Source organism: Takifugu flavidus, chromosome 8 (assembly GCF_003711565.1).
Source record: "Takifugu flavidus isolate HTHZ2018 chromosome 8, ASM371156v2, whole genome shotgun sequence".
Taxonomy (NCBI): domain Eukaryota; kingdom Metazoa; phylum Chordata; class Actinopteri; order Tetraodontiformes; family Tetraodontidae; genus Takifugu; species Takifugu flavidus.
This window is the reverse complement of record NC_079527.1, coordinates 13,641,634-13,661,997: the sequence shown is the minus strand read 5'-3', so window position 1 is coordinate 13,661,997 and position 20,364 is coordinate 13,641,634. Positions and strand designations below refer to the sequence as shown.

Below are 20,364 nucleotides of genomic sequence, written 5' to 3'. Positions count from 1 at the left end.
TTATATTCACTCTTTTTTTAAGTGCTTTTCATATTTACCTTTTTTTGTGATGAGTTTTTGAGTTTGATGGACCGGATCCTTCGCCAGGTTCTGGTTTTTCACTGTCAGTTGCTTTTCTCACAATTTTTTTCCTCCTCACTTCATCGCTGGGCCACTTTTCTGACGTTTTGACACATATTGACACAGAATGATCAAATACAAGAGAACTTGTGCGAGTTGAACGTGTTGCCCGTGTGTGACCCGTCCAAACAGCGCCATTAATCGTCTTTAGGACACTTTTCTCATCTGTCGCTCTGGTCCGATCCTGATTTACTTTTGGTCCCACAGAAAGTCCCTGTTTGAACATTTAACAGTGTCCATCATCCCATAATTCATCAAGTTGGGAACATTTCATGACTTCCTCAGTGGTTGCATCAGGAAAAGACGCTGTTCCTTATTTTATTATAATTATTTTTCAAAAACCGTGACCCAGTTTCACTCCAGAAAGGTTGTACATATTTATGAAATGGAAAGTATTTCTGCATCAGATTGCTGATTTGTGAGGGTTTTTTCTTCACCCCATATTGGGGAGAACAGTTTTGTCAGTGGGGAAGGTTGGGGGCCAAATTTGAGGTCAATTTTTACCTGTTATTGTTTGTACTTTAAATAAAATATTTGGCTTTTTACAAATTGTCACAAGTTTGTTTTTATTATTAACAAAAACACATATTAGAAGTAATATTTTAGGCAATTCATGTCCCAGTTTGTGGCCCCAAGGCCCAAAAATATATGCTCAATTTACTTTAATGTGAAAGAAAAGTGCAGAAAAACTGACCTAAGTGAGTATCAGTGTCAAATACATGTGCTGGTGGAGGGATTCTCCACAGACGAGTACAAAAGGGGGATTCTTGCCCCAATGTCCGCGTTGATGCCCGACATCCGGCGGGCGCCGAGTGTCTCTCGCCATAAATAAGAGTACGAGCCCCGAGCGTTCTCTTCCTCCACCTCGGTCAGCAGAAGGTGCAGCAGCCTAATCTGTGTTTGGGTTTTCCAGCGGGAACGCTCGCTAACATTCCAACGTCCGTGAGAGCTGCGTGAGTTTGCGCTGGTTGTCGATCACCTTCAGGTTCTGGACGTAATGCCTGATGTTGCTGGGGCTCCGTAGCAGGAGGCCGTGCTCCGAGCCTGGAAGAACAAGGACCAAGTCAAGCCCCACCCTCCGCTCAGATTTTACCAGAGGAGACGCTGCGACTCACAGGTGGACATTCGGGTCGTGGGCCCGTCCAGGAACATGCGATCCGCCAGGCTCCGCTGAGGGGACGACGGTGCTGCAGACAAACAGAAACCCTGAAGCTGCGGTTCGAAGCCGGGAGGCGTTAAAGACTGCTGGGTGACTCACTGTAAGGATGACTCCTGCACCCTCGCACGACCTTCACCGTCTTGGCGATCATTCGCTGCGGGAGCACAGAGACAGAGCTGGGATGGGTCTCGGGCGGCGGCCGATATTCGGCTGAGATCAATGTTTGGGGCTCACCATTTTCTCAAAGTTGACCAGTTTCTCCAGGTAGTTTGGGTTTCCCTCATTGATGAACGTCATGTCTTGGAAGAGACCACAGAGAGGACGTCAGTGAGGATGAACCTGAAACCCACCTGGACCCTTTTGGGACACTTCTGTCACCTTTGAGCAGCAGAGGCATGAAGGGGATGTAAGGGGGGCCCAGCTTGGCCACAGTCAGCCTGTAGGCCCTGTGGTTGCGTGATGGATCCTAAGAGGAGCAACAGAGCAGCGTTACAGCGCTGGAAAGCTGCAGGGAGGTGTATTCAGAGTACGAAGCCTTTACCATCAGCCTCTCATAGGAGCAATAGATCCTTTTGGTCTTGCTGGGAATCCTCTGAAACAGACCAAAGAGGGTGAACATCTGCAGCGGGCACCAGTTAACGTGCGCTGTGGCTCTCACCTCCCAGGTTTTGTAAAGTCTGCGCACCGCACTGTTGCTCAGACCGAACATCACGGCGAAGAAGGAGTTGAGATTCCTCTGCTCCTTTAAGCTGCGACGGACACGGGTCTTATTCGGAGCTCTGTTTTCGTTAGCAGCCGTGTTATTATTGTTACGAGCTCTTACACTGAGGCGATCTTGATGAACTTCTTCAGCAGCACCGCCCGTTTCACCAGGTCTTCACACAGGCACAGCTCGGTCACCACCCAGTGCTGCACCTCGTTAAAGCGACGCACAAACCGCTCCAGGTTGGCCGTGGTGGCGCCGGGGAATTTGTGGCGGCCAAATACGTAGTAGATGAGCTCCGCCTGCAGGCAAAAGACTTTGTTTGCCTCCAAAGAATTGAAGTTATTTTGGTGGAACCCTGTGAAACAGGCAGCTCACTGCCAAGATATAGCAACAATTTCACCAAAATCCAGACTCTGACGGGCACCTCGTGCATGGCGGCAAAGAGCTCCCAGTCGTAATTGGTGAGCTCGGTGGCGATGTCTTTAGAGCCCATCTGTCCCAGGATGTCAGATGTTCCTTGCTCTGGCCCCTGCTGTTCCTTCAGAGGGAACTTGGAGAAGAACGCGTTGTTAACGTGTGTTTGGAGTCGGATTTTCTGTCTCTGAGGAGAAAAAAAAAAAGCGCTTCTCACCAGTTTCTCCACTTGGCTGCTCGTGCAGATGAAGAGTCTCTCGTTGACCCCCAGCGCGGTGTAGACCGCAGCGGCGTCCAGCTTCAGCTGAGCTCTTTCTGTGAGAAATGAATCCACAAAAAATGAATCTCCATCGTGCTGGACTGACGGAACGCTGGAGGAACTGCCCGAGCACCGGTGACAACGTGCAGACCTCCTGCAGAGTTCATCTTGACCAGGACGTGGTCTCCTCCGGGTTTCACCACCGCTGATATCACGTCCTGGACGGTGGTGTTGACCGGCAGCATCACTGTGAGGGCTTTGCTGTCTGCTCGGCAGATCTCGTACAGGACTGCGGGTGACATACAGGTCAGTGCTGATGCGCCTCGTCCGCTAACACTCGTTTAAGGCGGCGTTGCTCACCTTTATCGTGCGCTCTGATCGGCTGTAGCCTCCCCACCGGCTCCTCGCAGTGTAAAAACCAATCGAACTTCTGGTTCTGTTGACGGCATCAGAGTGACTCAACATGTCAGTCACAAGTGGCAGCAGCATTTGGAGTGTTTTGGGTTTTTTTTTTTTCCTAAAAAATGTGTCTGTGCTGTTAATATTCTGCAGACAGGAAAAGCAGCTTACCCTGCATAGAGACTGATACCCATTCTCCAGTCTGCAAACACATTTATGCATTAAAAACAAAACAGTCTGAGACGTTTAGGGCATCTGTCTTCTTTTATACGACCACTATCAATCATCTTCTTACATTCTTGTTCTCCTTCTTTCCCGAAATTGTTCTTTCAGGATGCCGGAGAGGCGATAATCAGCTGCCACCTCTTTCTTCAACCTCTGTTGGTCAGAAAAAAAATAAATTAATCTCTGATTAAATCCTGAAATAAAATCTACATCGTTTTTTTTTTAGTGGAGACTACAATCTCACCTCCAGAAAGTCCAAAGCCACGGGGTCCTCTTTCAGGAGAAGGTCGTAGAGCGCCACCCAGTGGCACACTAGCTTCACTACCTTTCGTTTTGCTGTGAGAATGTAGGAAGCTTTCTCCTGGTCTGAGCCCTTGCTCAGCTCTGCCTGGTATGTGCGGTCACGGTTAAAAGAAAATAACAAAATATGATGCAGCACATGCTAAAAGAACTATTGTTTGCTAACTAACTGTTCTGTTTGCCACAGGATATTGGTGCAGGAGCGCCGAGCACAGCTGACTGGAGGACATGAACACTTTGTGGGTGAGCAGAAAGTCGCTCACGCAGGGATCTGCAGGGAAATGTGACAACAGCAAACACGGTCAACAAAGAGGCGGAGGGAGACACGCCACGAGGAGCCACAAATGTGCCCACCTATTCCATCGTTTCCATTAGAGTCCAACTTGATGGTTTCCAGGAGGTGCTCCAGGATTTTCTCAGGCGTTCCTGACATGACGGTGTACCTGCACAGATGATGACACCGTTCTTCCTCTGCCTATGTGTGTTTCTGGTATCATCTGATGTGTTTTGTTATTAGAATTTGCCACAACGAGCTCTTATTTATGTTCAGCCATGAGTGTTTTTAGTGATTTTAAGTGACGTGAAGCCTCTGTTGCCTCAGAGATGTGCGCCTCCCTCACTTGCTGTTGTTTCCAGCTCCTGTTTGTTCAGCCCTGTCGGAGCTCTTCTCCAGCACCAGCACAGTTTTCCCATGTTCTTCAAGTCGCACTGTATTCGCTTCAACATCCTGAAATGGACAAAAAACAGTGTGTGACGACCTGATTGTTCCTTTTGTCGTGCACAGAATGGCCTTAAATGACTCCACACCTTTAGGATGCGTATAAAGTCCTGTTTATCAACGCGGAGGAAGTGACAGTTGTCTTCTCTCAAGATGATGGTGGCAGCTCGAGGTGCATCGTTCAGCAGGGCCAGCTGCCCGAAGTCCTCGCCCTCGTGCAGCGTCGTCACCAGGCCCTGTGCAGACCCCACGACGTGAGTCCAGCTCCATGACAACAGGACAGTGTACACATGCTATTTTACTCCAAATTACCTTTCCGTGCGTGATCACGTTTACTGAGCCTTTCCATATGATGTACCAAGAGGTGCCTTTGTCCCCCTGACTGAACACTGCATCACAAAGACCGTCAACACCAACGGTGGTCATTAACACATCTATGAGTGAATAGTGGATGCTACATGCACAGATCATTTAAATGAAGAGCTACAGTGTTGTTGTGATGAGTATTCATGATGTTACACGTGATCTAAATGCAGGATCTTAAGAGGAAATTTGTGCAAATGCAGAAGGTGTTGTAATAACACAGCAGATGTGTGTGTGTGTGTGTGTGTGTGTGTGTGTGTGTGTGTGTGTGTGTGTGTGTGTGTGTGAGAACACAGAGGCTTCTAAAACTGTAGAGCTGTAACGTCAGCAGATCTGTCACACTCACAGACTGTTCCGGCCTTGGCATGTGATTCAAAGACCAGCACGGCTGCCAGCTCCTTACGCACCTACAGACACAACAGGACAATAAACCAGCCCGATAACGACCCTCTGTTTATGGCCGATTGTTAGAGTCACGTCTTTGAAGCAGGGTCTCTTTTATTCATTTACTCAGATTTAGTGTGCAGAGTTTTAGTGACACCTGGTGGCGACTTCCCGAACTGCTACCAGCTGGAGTCTTGATTCTTGCCTAGGTTGTGGTTACATTTGAACAGAGCCCAGAATGGCTGCTTTAATGCGTCCCAGGCCACTGTTTCTTGCTTTTAGACGGACTGTTAGAGCAGCTTTAATCATTTGTGCAGCGACTGACCGAGGTGGAGAGATGAGCAGCAGCCTTGACGTGGAGCAGCTCCTCGTAGATGACCTCCAGATCCTCGGCGCTCCTCTGACTGGGGCTAAACACACAAATGTTTGTGTAACCGAACACAGATGTGATTTCAATGACCCCGACTTTGCTTGTTCACACATCCAGCAGATGCTATTTACCATTTGCGCAGAATCATAGTGAGCAGAGCATCAGGGCCCAGCTGAGACAGCAGCGACAGGCCCTCCTGGAGCTCATCCTCCGCATCTCTCTCGTTAGTGACGTGGTTGAGGCCACACTCGGAGTCCCGGAAGCGGAAGAACTGGGTGTCCTTGTCATGGAAGTTCAACTCCTGTTTTACTTGATTCATACGGAGCATAGAGGAGAGAAAGAACCAGTACGTGACCTTGTTATTCTTAAACTGACACAAAACTGTTGGGTTTTTTTGTAAAAAAAGAAAAAAAAAGAGCAAACAGATTCCAAATGATGCTCTTCATTTGATTGTGAAGCACTGAGATCCTGATTGTAGTGTTCTCTTCTAGGAAAAGAATGTCCTTACCAGAGGGCACTCGACAAACAAACAAGTCGAGCACTTCTGAGAAAGTCTGCAGTTCCAGACTCCGAGGTCGGAATATTTTAGCTTCTGCTGGATCACGGCAGAATTTCTGGTGCGTTTCATTTCTTATGATTTCACGTCTTACCATGAACGAGGATTCCTTCGTCCACCAAGACCTGCCACATTCCGACCACCTGGCTCCTGGATTGCAGGCAGTCGCTCTGCTTCATCAGCCAGTCGACCAGCTCTTTCCCGGAGCAGCACTGCCTGGTGGAGACATTCACTCAGGTCGCCTGTTTGAGCTTGTCAGTGTGCACGTCGCGGTAGCGCTGGTACCTGTAGGTCTTCAGGTGATACTTCCTATCCCGGATCAGACCAGGGTTCTTCTCAATCATAACGCTGTAAACTGATCTCGCGGCCTTTACGACGCGGTCTGAAAGAAACTTAATAAGAACAGCGAGAAAACGCAAAAATTATTATTTCAAACGGACCAAACAGGGAGAGAAACTGTGTGTAGTAATAAACTATGAAGGCGTTGGACATTAAAGAAGGAGGAAGTGTAACAGGTGCGCCGGTGGGCTGGAGGAGTCGAGCGCGTTGGGGGAAGAAGCGAGTTTATTTCCACTCCATGTTTTGCCTGCTGACACGTCAGCAGCATGAGGGAAGATTCCTGTGGGCGCCGAAGTGTAATGTGGTGGTTTGTGAGTGGGTGTGGGGGGCGGATTGTTGCAGGGAGGTGAGACTTAAAAATGTTTTTCCCACACCTCGCTAAGTTTTCAGCACCTACAACTCAGACTTTCACTTTCCGACCACCCGCGGTGTGTTTTCCTTCACTCTTTCAGCCCCCTCGCCGCCGCTCGCTCACCCCCGGACACGTGGAGCTGGTCTAAACCTCCAACTAGACCAAAACCCCCATGCAGATAAAAGGGCTTATGCAACACCTGCAGCAAGCAGCACGTACAGTATATCCAGGCTTTAACACCTGCTGCTTTAACATTTATCATCTTAATCTATTTCATTTTGCCCCCTCCCCCCCCACCTTGTGATCCCACGAGTGACTCAGATGTTCTCTGGAGTTTCCAGCTATTTGCCTGAGGTGGGAGCAAATAGCAGCAACGACCATCTCCTCTAAGTTAACAAATGACTGCTAACAGCAACGCACCGCTACAACTGCCAGAGCATCGCAGTGCAGGACCCCCATCGAGAACTCACCCTTATCTTGGGCTGTTCCCAAGACGTCAACAGGATAAATGTGCCCTCAAGACGTCTGCAGTGCCGAGCTGGATTTATGTTGGCACGAGGTCGCCGCCGTTCTCAGGGGCCCATTTCCCCCCCTGGGACTCCCACAGCCACGTTCCCAGGCCTGACACACACCAAAATGCATTTTCCATGACCTAACTCATTATGAAAACAGCACCGTCATTCTGAGCCCCCCATGACTAAACCTGTCAAACACAGAGAGGCTGAGACCTTCTCTACTGTCTGCAAACTGGACTGATCTTCTCTGCATGTCGGTTAGCTCATTACCTTCTCAGGGAACTGGAGTCCACATGTGACCTCCGCTGACGCTCGAGTTCATACACACAGTAAAAACCCCTTTTTATTGCTTAAGTCAATGGCGCTATGAGGTCATTTTACGATCAGGAGATCCGAATGTGAATGCGCTGCGCCCTTTTTTGCAGAGCTACTGTCGCTACTGAACATCTGCTGCGCGGTTTGCTCAGACACATGAGAACAAACAAGGCTTTCGCTTGGAAAACAGCTGTAATTGTCGAGATACCATTACAATATGTGTTTTTCTATGACTATTTTTAGGCTAAAATACGACCAAGACAGTGATTCAAATGCTTGTGAGGCCGGTGTGTGGTTTGAATGCTGTCTAGTGGGCTCTAGTTATCCGCTCTGCGTCTCCACTGCAGCAGAGATATTTCAGTCTTTGGTGCTCTCGCGTCGACCTTGGATGGTCTGAGCTGATTGAGATGCAGAACCCGGAACTCTCATAAGTGTGTATAGAAGTTGGCGCCCAGGCGGATTCTGGATATTAAAAACAATCTGTCTTGCGTGTGGACATTAATGCCTGTTAGAATCTTGACTGAACAAAGGCAACAAGCTCTCTTCCTCTGACACGATTCCTCAGCATAATTTAAAATGATTAGGGGATATTACTCAGCTTGTTTTTGCACTGACCCCTCGTGTTAAAGACAAGGTGAAACCAGCCCCTACCTGTCCCAGGGGGGCGACCGCTCATTTTCCCTGCACCGTTATCGGGGTTTTAAAAGCTTCTCTTCTCACCGTGCTGTCAAAGAATTTGAAATAAAGCTGTCTGAGGAGGCCTGAGCTGGGCGAGGCAGGGCGGGAAGGGGAGGGTCAATTAACTGTGTGCCCGTGAGCAGCCTTTAGACTCCCTGCGACTGCCTGCCTGGCCAGGAATGTGTTTATAAGAGTCGCTTGAGTGGTGATGCAGGGCATAATGGCAACAAAAGAACAAGTTCAGCACTCCACCAGGATGTAAACACTGCAGCTCAGAACCAGGGTCAGGTGTCAACAATGTCAAATTATTAACAGAGACTGACATGAGCATGCGGGGCGAAGGAGCAAACTCCCCCAGACCACCTTCTGCAGCAGAAGTCCCCCAACACCCCCCCACCAGGAGAGCAGCGGGGTGAGTTAACAGAGGCTACACACCTGCTTCATCGTGTCTTTGGAACCCAGAGACTCTGGCAGCGGAGTCTGCAGGAAAGAGGGAGAAATGTTACAATCATCTCTGCATATCTGAGACATACAAAGACAACAGCAGACGGCTGACTTTGGGGCAGCATTCCATAGGAACTAGCCGGACTAGTCACTGATGGTAATCTCGCTCAGCAAAGAACAACCAAGTGGCTTCTGAGAGGAAAAATGATTTTTCTTCCACTGGGATGAAGGTCAACGCACTCACATTAGCCCAATCTGCGCTCCGTTACCATTGTCTCCGGTGCGTTGTGGGTGGGTGGGTGACAAGTGTGCGTAATGAAGTGGGAGGAAAAGAGCGAGGAGCGGAGGACAGAGCAGAACCGGCCACCACAGTTCCTCTCATCCTTTAATATGAAAGTCAGCTTTGATGGATGGCCCGACTGACGCATGCTGCTGGGGCAATAGAGTCAGATCAGCACTTTAACTTGCTGGCAGGCACAAATCAACATCCCCAAGGCTGCGCTTTGGTCAAAGTTCCTCTTTCTGGCTTCATTTTGATGTTTTTATGATTCCCTCTCCACAAACCGTTCCCAAGAAAGTCGTGTCATGTGAAGACTGTTGTTGCTCCCTCCTTCATCCAGAAATCCCTCTAGCCTGAGATGATGCCGACACTGGGAGTGAAAGGCAAACAGAAATGTTTGCATGTGCTCAGAAAATGGATTAGCTGCCAGTTCTGCGATATCACCCCTCACTGAACAGACACAGGACTCCATTAGGCAGAAACTTTGACTCAGCATCTCTAGCGGCGCTGATGAATACTGAAGCTAGTTAGACAATCAGTCCTCTAGCTGGTGCTGAGCACCCTTTCCCAGGATGTCCTGTAGAACCAGCTCCACATCCAAGTCTCCTGTCCCGTCCTGTCCTGTCCTGACATTTTATGCATTTATTGTGTCTTTTATGATAAGGACACTGTTGCCGTCGATGTGAACTTTACACTTTACGTAAATCTTGGTGAGGACACATCTGTGAGCGCTTTAAAGCCTGGCGCTATTATGTTGCTACCGTTGATTTTAGATTAACTGAAGCCTTTTTACGTAAACTCTTTTGACATATGCGTTCGGCCTCGTACCACCGGGAAGTTCAGGATGTCGCGTGTGAGTCGTGCAGCTGTGTTTGACCTCTTGATGCTTGACATTAAACTCAAAGCAGCCTTGGAACTGCTGTGACCTGGACACCAAACCCTGACATTTACATTCTTCTACAAACTCTTCTGTAAACTCCAGGGGTGTACTGGTGGACAATAAACAATGCACTATTTATAACCCCGTAAGGTTGATGTGGCACTTTCATGTGACCTCCCCACACCCAGTCTACTAAAACAATACAGAAAAAGACCTGCAGACCGGCAGTCACATTCAACAGCTCCGGCAACTCCAGACGTTTGGTCGAGCATCAGCACAACACGTTTCCTCTCGCGCCCGAGCCTGGATGTCATTTTAAGGAAAGCTCTGGACAAACACAAGGCCTGTTTACACTGGACAGAAACTTCTGTCCATGCTGCCCTTTCAGAGGAAATTATCTTGTAATAACAATTTCACAGCTTTTGTGCATTTTTGACGTTGACTGGACATTTTTTCGTCTCTATTTCTACCTTATATGTTATATTGCTACTGCTACGTTTAGACATTATCCCTTAGGTGCAATAAGGCATACTTTAACTTAAATGAGTGGACCTAGTCAATGTAAATAGCACAATAGTCCAATGTTTAGGTACATGTCCAGGACAGGTATTTTCATTTTGGGTTCTTCATATTTCTATTTTTGATTTTACATTACCGAGGTAAAAACATCATAGGCTAATACGGGTATTATTATATACATCATATACAATTCTACATTTAGCCCAAACTACATTTACTATAGTCTGATTACGTATATTTTTAGTGATTATTTCCCCCAAGATGATCACGTTTCCTTTTTTGAAACGGAGGAGTTTTAAGATGAAAACAACGGCATCATACCCAGCTGATGCCTCTGATGGTCGGGGTCTCCACTGACAGGCGGTCCGGGAAGACTTGGTACTGGTGACTCCGAAACAAATGCATCTCGATTCAGCTCTGTTCACCTTGAACAACCGGGCAACTTTCCGCACACGGGCCTGGTGGGTTCCAGGCATTATTCACGGCGCCATCAGCGGCTCGTTACCAAACGCCGCAGCGGCACAGTCGGCTCAGGGCTCCGCATTGTGGCACTCCAGAATCGGGCAAGGTTGTGAGCGGCGCGCCCTGGATCCAAACGCGCACCTCGCCGGACGCGCCTGCGACGACTGAACGCGTAAATGCTCAGACAGGGATCCCTCACGGAGCTGACGCGCGAGTGCGTGCGTCCGTGCGCGCTCCTCCGCTTTGGAAAGGAACTAGACGGGCAGAGGTCCTCCCCGCCACTTTTATGTCATAATTAAACACGTCTGATTTATCGTGTTTGACATGGAGCCCCGCAGGCAGGTGCGCGGCGTCGCTCAATGACGCAAAAAAGCGCAATTTAAACAACGATTTCACATCAATTTTGCCATTTTCCAATAATAATATACGCCGTCATTTCAAGCGTTAATCCCCTTAAAACATTTATGTTTATAAGGACATCATAACAACAATAATATAGTGGATTTTTCTCTATGCATTCCTAAGCTCAGCGACGCCGCACAACCGAATCACAACCCCCTGAATTTTTCACCAATTCCGCCTCAGCTCAGACATAGTAAAGGTTAATTTCTCGGAGACATGATTTGAATTGGATGGTGCTTTTCACAGGAGCAGCAGAGCCCTAAAAACACACTTATCAGGTCGTCCAGCTGTGTGGCTGGACTGTAGACACCGAGATAAAATGTAGACAACAGTTGAGGTGGGACGAGAGTTGCTGGTCCGTGTTTAATTGGTGGTTTAAAACTGCACATTAAATGCACACATGCAGCAGTAAATGAATAATTTTATTTAACTGCGTGGTTATTAAATGATGTTAGATTCTAAGGAGCAGATGACTTACTTCCCCCATCACTGGTGTGTATCGTCTTGGTGGATAACAGATGGATTTGACAATGGTCTCCATAGCTGTGCAGAAAAGGGACAACAGTTGCTTTATTTAAGAGTCAAGGAAGTAAATAGGAACTGTTCTGTATCCGTATCCACAGTCTAATCGATAAAGACCAAGCAACAAACATGTAAACTGTAAAAAGGGGACAAGGGGACCTTCTGTTTAACTGTGCACTTCATGCTAAACTGTGTGCTGCAGGCTGGGCCAGTTATGTAAGAGTTGTTTTAAATCCTAGCTATTGTTCCAGTGCAGAGCTGCCCTTCCTGTACTGATGGCAAAGCTTGTTTTGCCATGGCGCTCCTCGAGACACAGATCAAGATGTAAACAGCTGCTTTCTTGAAGCACCATGACGAGCTCTGCATCGCAACTCTGCTTTCAACTGAAAGGCACGATGGAGGTTCACCTGCATGCCCGGGGATTTATGTCAGGCATAGACAGAACAGAGGTCAAAACAGCTTCTCACCAAGTTTAAACCTCCATGGGTTCATGATGGCCAGATAAAGAAAACTGTAGGGAAAAAAGAGCAGTCAGGAGGCAGATGATGCGTTTGGCACTCTGGCCGGGTGTCTCCTGAAAGGCTGACAGTGTTACAAATCAAGAATGTTCGCTATGAAAGAGCCAGTTTTCCTTCTTATGACCTGAGAGGATGTAAATATAATAGTGTGGCTGATAAGAAAGCCAGCTTTGTGTGATTGCTAGAATCTTACAGAATGAGTATTGGCTTTGTGTAAACGGTCCCAGCATCACTGAGATTAATGCTAGTCATGTCAATAAGATGTTAGATTATTGGGCGACATTGCTTCAGCTTCAGCTCTGAGCGTCTGAGAATGGAAATCAACTCCGCATAAGCAACACCTCCACCTGTCCGCTGATTCCTGCATCGCCGCCCTGTCCAGCAGTTTGAAGCTGAATAGCGCCCTCTACTGAGAACAAAGATGAGGTGCGATCCGTAACAAATGGGGAGAGAATTCAGTAAATTCCAGAAGCAAATATTCATCTAAAATATTTAAATGTATTACTTACTTAACTTAAAAATGAAGTAATTAATTAACACTGCTTTTGCTTATCGTGTGTGTGTGTGTGTGTGTGTGTGTGTGTGTGTGTGTGTGTGTGTGTGTGTGTGTGTGTGTGTGTGTGTGTGTGTTTCTATTTGGGTCCTCTGAGGATGGGAGTGGGATTTCCTGCAACACATCCCCAGTACACCCATGGAATGTGTTCTTTACCAAGCACTTTGGTGGCACACACACACACACACACACACACACACACACACACACACACACACACACACACACACACACACACACACACACACGAACAAATACACCTTTTCCTTCCTGTCCCCTGACAGGCTTAAGTATGGTTTGTATGGTCTGTTGACTGACCCCATGATCAAAGCAAGCAGACAAACACTAAATCAGACAGTATTAATTGTCAACCTTCCAAAACTTCAGTTCCAGCACATCCCTCTGAAAGAACCTTTTCCTGACAGTTGTCATTACGTCATGGTAAACAGTAAAATAAACCACCCGTTCATGATTGTGTGAATGTGGGGATGCAAAGAAGCGACCAGTTGGAATAACACACTCAATTATCGGGGCTGTAAAAGTTGTTTTTTGCCCCTAAATTTGCATATTTTATGAAAACTAACTAAAATGTCTATATTTCATGTGCATCGTCAACCATTTCAAGGCATTAAATGATAAGTGGTCAAGTGTTCTGTCTGAAAACCAGAGTAAAATCATATGTAAAACAAAGCAAAGAGAACAGACTAAACTTACCAGTTGAGGATTTCCACTTCTGGGCTTTCTGCTGGTTTCCAGCCTTTCCTCTGGTCATGTGTGAGATGGTGAGTTCTCAGACTTTGCAGGGACTGAGCTGTGAGCTGTGTTGCTGGCCACTGCCTCCTGTATCTATCTGGTCGGTCATGGTGCCTCAGGACATGGGCTGAACATCGTGATACAACAGTGTTTATGCGTGTGTGAGAGAGTGGAAGGACAAGGATGGAATGCTCCATGGAAACTACAACTAGAAAATTGCATGCATGTTATTTTTACTTTTGATATACTGTTTTTTTTAATCTTCTAGTCCTGCTGCACAGTTAATTATTAAAAACATATGTATGTATTCACAAAGGAGATTGACTTATTTTACTTACATATGACCATGCTTAATTGGCTATTTCATCTGATGAGTAATGAGTGAGGTAATACGCGTAAATAAGAATGATGCAGTAGTAATATAAAGCATTGAGCACCTTTTTCCCCCCCTTGCAAAACAAAATTTTCCCCATTACTAATTTGAATTTGGAGGTTTCTAAATTGTATTGGGACACTTTAGATGACCAACTAAGCAATAAACTTTTATGGTTATTCTATGTGTTTATCATTCCTTTGACTCCTAATCTTATATCAGTTTATATGTAAGAGTGTTTCGCAGAGGCGCAGTTCCTTCTGGCGCCACCAGGGGCGGTATATGAAAAAGTTGTCGGTTTTCTTCTGTACAAAGATGTTTTATGTAAGATAATGGACTACTGTACCGGAGAGACGTGTTTTAAAATGAGCTAGCGAATTTAGAAAAGACCTCATAAAAATATCAACAACTTAAAAAATGGACTGAGTGCTGTATATTTACTTAATTTATATCTGTATATTAATTATTTTTTTATTTGACCAACAATTAATGCTTCGACTACGGACGGGAATCCGTTGTGGTGTTGCTTCTTTTTTTGCCAGATGCGATCTTTGCGGTACACAACAGATAAACATTCATGTCGCTGTGTTGTTGCTACCTGTTGGCTTAAAATATTTAATTGTGTGTCATCGGTACTTATGTTTAAATAGAGATCTACACCGGTGCATGTTGAGCTGTTGTTGTGGGTAGATTGGCTGATCGTGTTGGACATATTTTTTTTCCGCAATTTCCTTTTATTTCCCGTCAAGGATATTACATAATGTGTCCATAAGCTAAGCCGCTGTTAGCTCGACTACATCACCATTTGTGCAAACACTTTTATTATTTAGGCCCAGTACAAACTTTTGGACAGCCCGTCTCGGATTTCATAATGGCAGTCAGCCGAATTTATATTAGCATAGGATATGCTACCTTTGGGACCCTGGTTGGACTCTCAGCTTTCTTGGTCTGGAATATAGCCTACAAACAGCCGTGGACGGCGGCCATGGGCGGCCTGTCAGGTACTTTTATGCACTTTAGCGTAAACCTCTGGTTTAAATGTAAGATTATCGCATTTCCAAGACCAGGCCTTTATAGTCTAACATGACATATTCAAGAAACAGTTATAAGTCCCACACCTGCTGAGTTATTCAGATTTTTGTTCTTGAAAAATGATGGTTCTTCCTCTTCTGGGTCTGTACTAGCTTCTTGTGCTGTCCCATGTCCACCAGGTTTTCACTTGTCCCCAGTCAGAATATAGGGTTGTATTATTTATCACTGTGGCATTCACCTTGATTGGGGGGGGGCAGGTAATGCCACCAGAAGAACTCCTGTCCCATCCGACTGTGCCTTCACGCCTTCAGTTTTACCAGTGTTTCTGTTTTGTAGGGATATTCCACTAATTGTGGTTTTGTTGTGTATGAACGTTGCTTGATGATGTCTCGTGTCTGGCAGGGGTTTTGGCGCTCTGGGCTCTTGTCACACACATCATGTACGTGCAGGACTACTGGCGCACCTGGCTCAAAGGCCTCAAGTTCTTCATCGCCATTGGTGTGTTCTTCTCAGCTTTGGCAGTGGCCGCCTTCATCATCTTCCTCACTCTTGCCATCACAGAGAAACAAAGTAATTCTATTTCCTAAGCTCCTAGTCTATGCTGCATTCGTAAGTAGGAAAAAATAAATAAATTCAATGTTGTTTTTCTTTACACAGCTCCTACCGACCCACGGAGCCTCTACCTCTCCTGCGTGTGGAGCTTTCTGTCTTTCAAATGGTCCTTCCTCTTGGCCTTGTACTCGTATCGATATCGTCAGGAATTTGCCGACATCAGCATCCTCAGTGATTTCTAGTTCTGTTACTATATAGAGGATGATAGACTTTGAGAGGCGTTAGGCACGCTGAAAAAGCCACTAAAATAGCATTTGTAACAAAGAAGAAAGGCAGGCAGATCGAAGTCCTCTGACGTTCACCACATGGAGTTGCACTTGTTTAAAAAGCTCTGTGTTTGTACTGTTACTTGCTTTTGCTACCTTTACCGACCTGTGGATTAGTGTCTGAACCTCTGATGACTGGAGCTGCTTTTGAACAAATTACTAAGCTTTTATTGAAGACAAAGTTGGTGTTTTTTTTACTGTGGCTTTGTTAAAGACTAAAAGAACTGTGAAGGAGATTAAAGAACGTGGGGATAGGCCTTTAATTCATTTTCTGCCAACAGGTGAAAACTCCTTAAAAGTAAATCTCCTTTGTGAAACCACTTAGCTCCTGCTGTGTCAATAGTGTTGGGATTGTCTGAATGTCTATCAAAACTGCAGTTTTGAATAACTATCTCAGAATTTGTGATGCCGACCCTGGTAGTTAGCATTTTCACTGTAAAACATTTAACTTGAGCCCTGGAGATTTCTTTCTTTTCACTGAGTTCCACCAGGGGGCAGTTCCATCCCTTCTGAAAGTCATGACATTCCTCCGAAGAATTGGACAAATGATGCACTTTAGTCTTGATGTTTTGCACACAGCCAAAAAAGAAATGTCATGCAATGAAATGTTTTACACTCCCTCTCTGTCGCGTCCACTTCCCTGTTCCTTGTTAGGTATTTATATGCTTTGTTTATTTTGCCAGTACGATTCCTGTAAATGGAGTTTAATTGCGCTTTCTAAGTGTCGTTCACTTCCTGCCTGACTTTTACAGAGGCACATTTTGCAACATACTTGTGCTGGTGAGTGAATGGTTGTGTAAACTGCCACATCTATGTAGAACCTTAACCTAATAAAGTTACATTTATTGTTAAAAAATCATTTGTTGCTGTACTGAATACGTCTTTAGGTTGTAATGGTCCCACATACAGAAAAGCATTAGAACCAAGTTTGGGTTTGGAAAGAAATGAAGGAATTCTGACTTTAAACGCTGAGTTCTGACTAGTTTTTCCAAAGGATAAAACCCAACTGGTCTAACTGTGCTGTCCGTGGGATGGCTGAGAGGAGACCCTTCTTCTCTTCGGTGGCGCTTCATCTCCGAGCGGCCCTGACGAAGCTTTGAGGAAAACAGAAGAGAACCGACCCAGAGTCTCATCCAGAGCCACTGAGACGGTTCTGGTCTGTTAGCGGCAGTGCTGATGTGGTTGCCTCTGCGGTACGACAAAGGATGAAATGGCCCCAAGAGTGGAGGCGGACTTCTATCAGAGGCAAAAAGGTTCTAGTTGTGTTCTGAGCTTCACTGCAGGGTCACTGTCAACAGGAAACCAGTCCATGTATGACCCGCTGGGATTTCTGGGTTCTTCCTGATGAAAAATCTTTTTACAGCAGTTTGATAAGCAAGGACGCGAGTGGGACGAGGGACGTTGCAGTATTGGACCCTAAAGTGCAGCTTCATGTACAGAAGATGTAAAATGTGATCTAATCACTGAATGAGTTGACCAAAATTAGAGGAAAAGAAAGTTTAGCAGATTTTTATTTCATATCATTCAGTTTCAGTTCAGTTTGAGAGGTGCAAACTTGGATGATGCAGCTTTATCCAGTTTTACAATTGTGCATTTATTATAAACAAGACAGAGAACGTTCAGAAATTTCAACTGGTCCTTAAAATATAAAACTAGACGATTTTTCCTTGCTTCTTCAGAGTCAGGCTGTTTAGTTCTATCAGGTTGAAATCGAGCGCCCGTTCTTTCTCATGTAGTCCGCTGATCTTAGTTTGGATTTTTTCTGCATTGATTTGGTGCGAACACAGCAACTTCTGCACATCTTTCAGCTGCTCTTTCAGTAACTTATATTTCTTCTTGTCCTTACTCATTTTCCTCAGCTCATTCTCGTGGGTGCTCTGTCCCGGACCGAAGAAATTAAGGTACCTTTGATAAATTGAAGGACGGGTTTTCTCGATGATTTCCTCGCTGGTCCTTATTTGTTGTCGGAGCTCTAACAGTTCTTTCTCACGGATGTCTTGGATGTCACGATGAATGGTAATGATATTTTTAAGCACATTCAGCTCATTTCCCAGGTTTCTGGACTTTTTTAACACCTCCTGTTTCTCTTGGATAAGAAAATCGATTTTCCCTTTATTAATCTCCAGTTCTGAACGGAACAAATTCCCAATTTTTTGGAACAGTGAAAACTGCTTCTTTTTCTTCTTGTGTTTGATCACCTTAACCGAATCCTGAAAGCTGTGGAGTTGCTTTTCAAGCTCGCTGATCAAATTGGTGTTTTTGCTGAAATCCTTCATCCTCATCAGCTGCTTGTTGAGATTGTCATCCAGACCTTCGACTTCCATCCTCTCTTCCAGGAGCGTATTGAGCTCCTCCTGATATTTGTTCCTCTCTGCCTCGAGTTCAGTCTGTGCCATTAAAAAGGAAGTAATCCTGTAGCTGGTGGGGGATTGGTTCTGCAGTTCGTTCTCCAGCTGCTTCACTTTCTTCTGAAGGGCTTTGTTTTCAATGTTTATTTTCTCTATAATAGCCTTGTTTAAATGGTTACGTTTTTTAAGCTGTTTCTTTTGATTTTGGAAATCATTGATGCGCTGCTCAAGGGCCTGACATTTTGTGAGCCTGACCTTTCCCCCACCCTCCTCCGTGTCCTCCTCCATGTGCCCCCCCTCCTTCGTGTCCTCCTCCTTCTCCATGTCCTCGCCCTCCTCCGTGTCCTCGCCCTCCTCCATGTCCTCCCCCTCCTCTGTGTCCTTCCTCTCCTCCATGTCCTCCCCCTCCACCATTGGTTCATGGTCGCTTACATGCAGCGTCTCCTGGAGTTCATCTGCCTTCAAGATCAGCTCCTGCTGATGTTTCCCCTGTGATTTTTCTATGTCCTGCATGTCTGGCTCCTTAATCAGTCTGGGTGAAGACTGAGCGAAGTGTTCAGCAAGCGGAATTGCATCAAAATGTTTGGCGATGCATTGATTTAATAGCATTTTTGCCTCGTGTGGGTCTGTTGTAAGTTTAGTTTCATTGTTACAACCAACAATGCGTTTCTTCATGGCGTTGCCGTTGTTGTCAAGTGACGTGTTTGGTTCTTCAGGGCCTTCAAGACAGAATTCAGTAAGCATATTTACGCTGCTGCTGTTCAACCTATAGGAAATATGTTAACCGTTTGAGTCTGCTGATGGTATGCTTGCAGGGACATAACTGTTTTTTGAGTTCATAATCAAAGCCACACAACAAAGGCTTTTATTTTGTATTTTAGGACCTCTGGACCAATTAGTACCTTTCAAAGCATGGGCCGTTGTTGTGTTGTTTCCTTTGTTCCTTTATATACCGGCCGTTTTATCTACTGAGGGAATTTACGGCAATTCTGCTGGTCGCTGTTTACATCCCACCCAGCTCGAACACCAGCGACAGTCAGCGTACTCTTTTAATCCATCAATGACCAACAGACAGTGCATCCAGGTGGGTTTCTCTTCGCTGCTGGTTACTCCAACCAAGCAGATTTAAAGGGTTTCCTGCCTCAGCTGCATCATCATGTGGACTTTCCAACTAGGGGAAATAATACACTGGTTTACACTAACAACAAAGAAACATACAACCCCCCGGTCTCTCTGACCACATTACCATCATGTTGATACCAGCATAAAGACCAAGGGTGAGAGTCATCAGACCAACCCAGGAGGTACGGGGAGGTGGGGGTGTGTTCTGCCTCTGTTCTGCTCAAGACTGCTCCAGTACAACAGACTGGGACATCTTCAAACAGGCCACCGCTAACAACAACCGTGCAGACATTGAGGAATACACGAAGGCAGTCACAGCATTACAAAGTGTTTCAAACCACAATACAGCAAAAAGAAAATATCAGGACCCTCATAACAAGCAACAGTCGGAGCCAACCTGTCCCTTGTGAGCCTGACCTTTCCCCCATCCTCCTCCATGTCCTGCTCCATGTCCTCCCAATCCTCCATGTACTCCCCCTCCTTCGTATCCTCTTCCTCCTCCTCCATGTCCATGAAATTGTCATCCAGACCTTCGACTTCCATCCTCTCTTCCAGGAGCGTATTGAGCTCCTCCTGATATTTGTTCCTCTCCGCCTCGAGTTCGGTCTGTGCCATTAAAAAGGAAGTACCGTATTTTCACGACCATAAGGCGCACTGTATTAAAAGGCGCAATCTCAGTTATGGGTGCTATTTCTGTATTTAAAACATACACAAGGCGCACCGTATTATTAGGCACATGCTGAAACATACAGTAAAAAATGACAACGGAAGTAAAACAGTGAGTTTCGACACATTTATTGAACAAAATATTCATTCTTCTGCCACAAAACCATCAAAGTTTTCATCTTCTGTATCTGAATTAAACAGCTGCACTATTTCAATGTCCAACATCCCGAATTCCTCTTCTTAATCATCTGAATCGGACTCACCGACCGGTTCCGGTTCAGCGTTGATTTTGTGAAAGCTCTTACAATACATGAAGACGGTATCATAGCCCATGCGTCTACAATCCACCCGCATATGGTGGCATAACTTGCCCGCCGTTGCCTCATAGTCTTTGTGAAGGAGTGTTTGCCTTCCGTCATCCAGCACTCTGTCCGTTTCCG

The 20,364-nt window shown here is 45.9% G+C and overlaps 2 protein-coding genes across 7 annotated transcripts; one reads left to right on the top strand and one right to left on the bottom strand.

The window, feature by feature from the left end:
* Window positions 1-659: 659 nt before the first annotated feature.
* On the bottom strand, window positions 660-13,607 carry rapgef3 (Rap guanine nucleotide exchange factor (GEF) 3). Of its 6 annotated transcripts, XM_057040362.1 has the most exons (28): window positions 13,467-13,598; window positions 11,638-11,702; window positions 8,608-8,652; window positions 6,259-6,365; window positions 6,068-6,189; window positions 5,549-5,726; window positions 5,373-5,457; window positions 5,010-5,070; window positions 4,613-4,689; window positions 4,390-4,536; window positions 4,203-4,309; window positions 3,937-4,025; window positions 3,768-3,853; window positions 3,527-3,670; window positions 3,353-3,435; window positions 3,229-3,259; window positions 3,019-3,094; window positions 2,810-2,947; window positions 2,617-2,714; window positions 2,410-2,535; window positions 2,103-2,284; window positions 1,938-2,028; window positions 1,821-1,871; window positions 1,658-1,745; window positions 1,514-1,578; window positions 1,379-1,433; window positions 1,236-1,307; window positions 660-1,164 (listed from the first exon to the last, which is right to left on the bottom strand). In XM_057040362.1, the coding sequence occupies exons 1-28, from the start codon at window positions 13,522-13,524 to the stop codon at window positions 1,046-1,048; spliced, it is 2,646 nt and encodes an 881-aa protein (XP_056896342.1). In that variant the 5' UTR covers window positions 13,525-13,598; the 3' UTR covers window positions 660-1,045. The 6 variants fall into 6 exon arrangements, with proteins under 6 accessions (XP_056896342.1, XP_056896340.1, XP_056896344.1 ...); XM_057040360.1 differs by having other exon boundaries at window positions 1,821-2,028; window positions 13,467-13,607; XM_057040364.1 differs by lacking the exons at window positions 11,638-11,702; window positions 13,467-13,598 and adding an exon at window positions 10,617-11,295.
* An 804-nt stretch (window positions 13,608-14,411) lies between these two features.
* Window positions 14,412-16,644, top strand: slc48a1a (solute carrier family 48 member 1a). Its single transcript, XM_057041400.1, has 3 exons — window positions 14,412-14,879; window positions 15,313-15,480; window positions 15,568-16,644. Exons 1-3 carry the CDS (start codon window positions 14,750-14,752, stop codon window positions 15,702-15,704), a joined length of 435 nt encoding a protein of 144 aa, XP_056897380.1. The 5' UTR covers window positions 14,412-14,749; the 3' UTR covers window positions 15,705-16,644.
* The last annotated feature ends 3,720 nt before the right edge of the window (window positions 16,645-20,364 follow it).

Coding starts and splice junctions, on each gene's coding strand:
- rapgef3 (XM_057040360.1), bottom strand. CDS start 13,524: ATGACCAGAGGAAAGGCTGGAAACCAGCAGAAAGCCCAGAAGTGGAAA. Junction 3,854..3,936: donor TAATGGAAACGATGGAATAG/GTGGGCACATTT, acceptor ATTTCCCTGCAG/ATCCCTGCGTGAGCGACTTT. Junction 2,029..2,102: donor TTCATCAAGATCGCCTCAGT/GTAAGAGCTCGT, acceptor TGTCCGTCGCAG/CTTAAAGGAGCAGAGGAATC.
- slc48a1a (XM_057041400.1), top strand. CDS start 14,750: ATGGCAGTCAGCCGAATTTATATTAGCATAGGATATGCTACCTTTGGG. Junction 14,880..15,312: donor GGCCATGGGCGGCCTGTCAG/GTACTTTTATGC, acceptor CGTGTCTGGCAG/GGGTTTTGGCGCTCTGGGCT. Junction 15,481..15,567: donor TGCCATCACAGAGAAACAAA/GTAATTCTATTT, acceptor TTCTTTACACAG/CTCCTACCGACCCACGGAGC.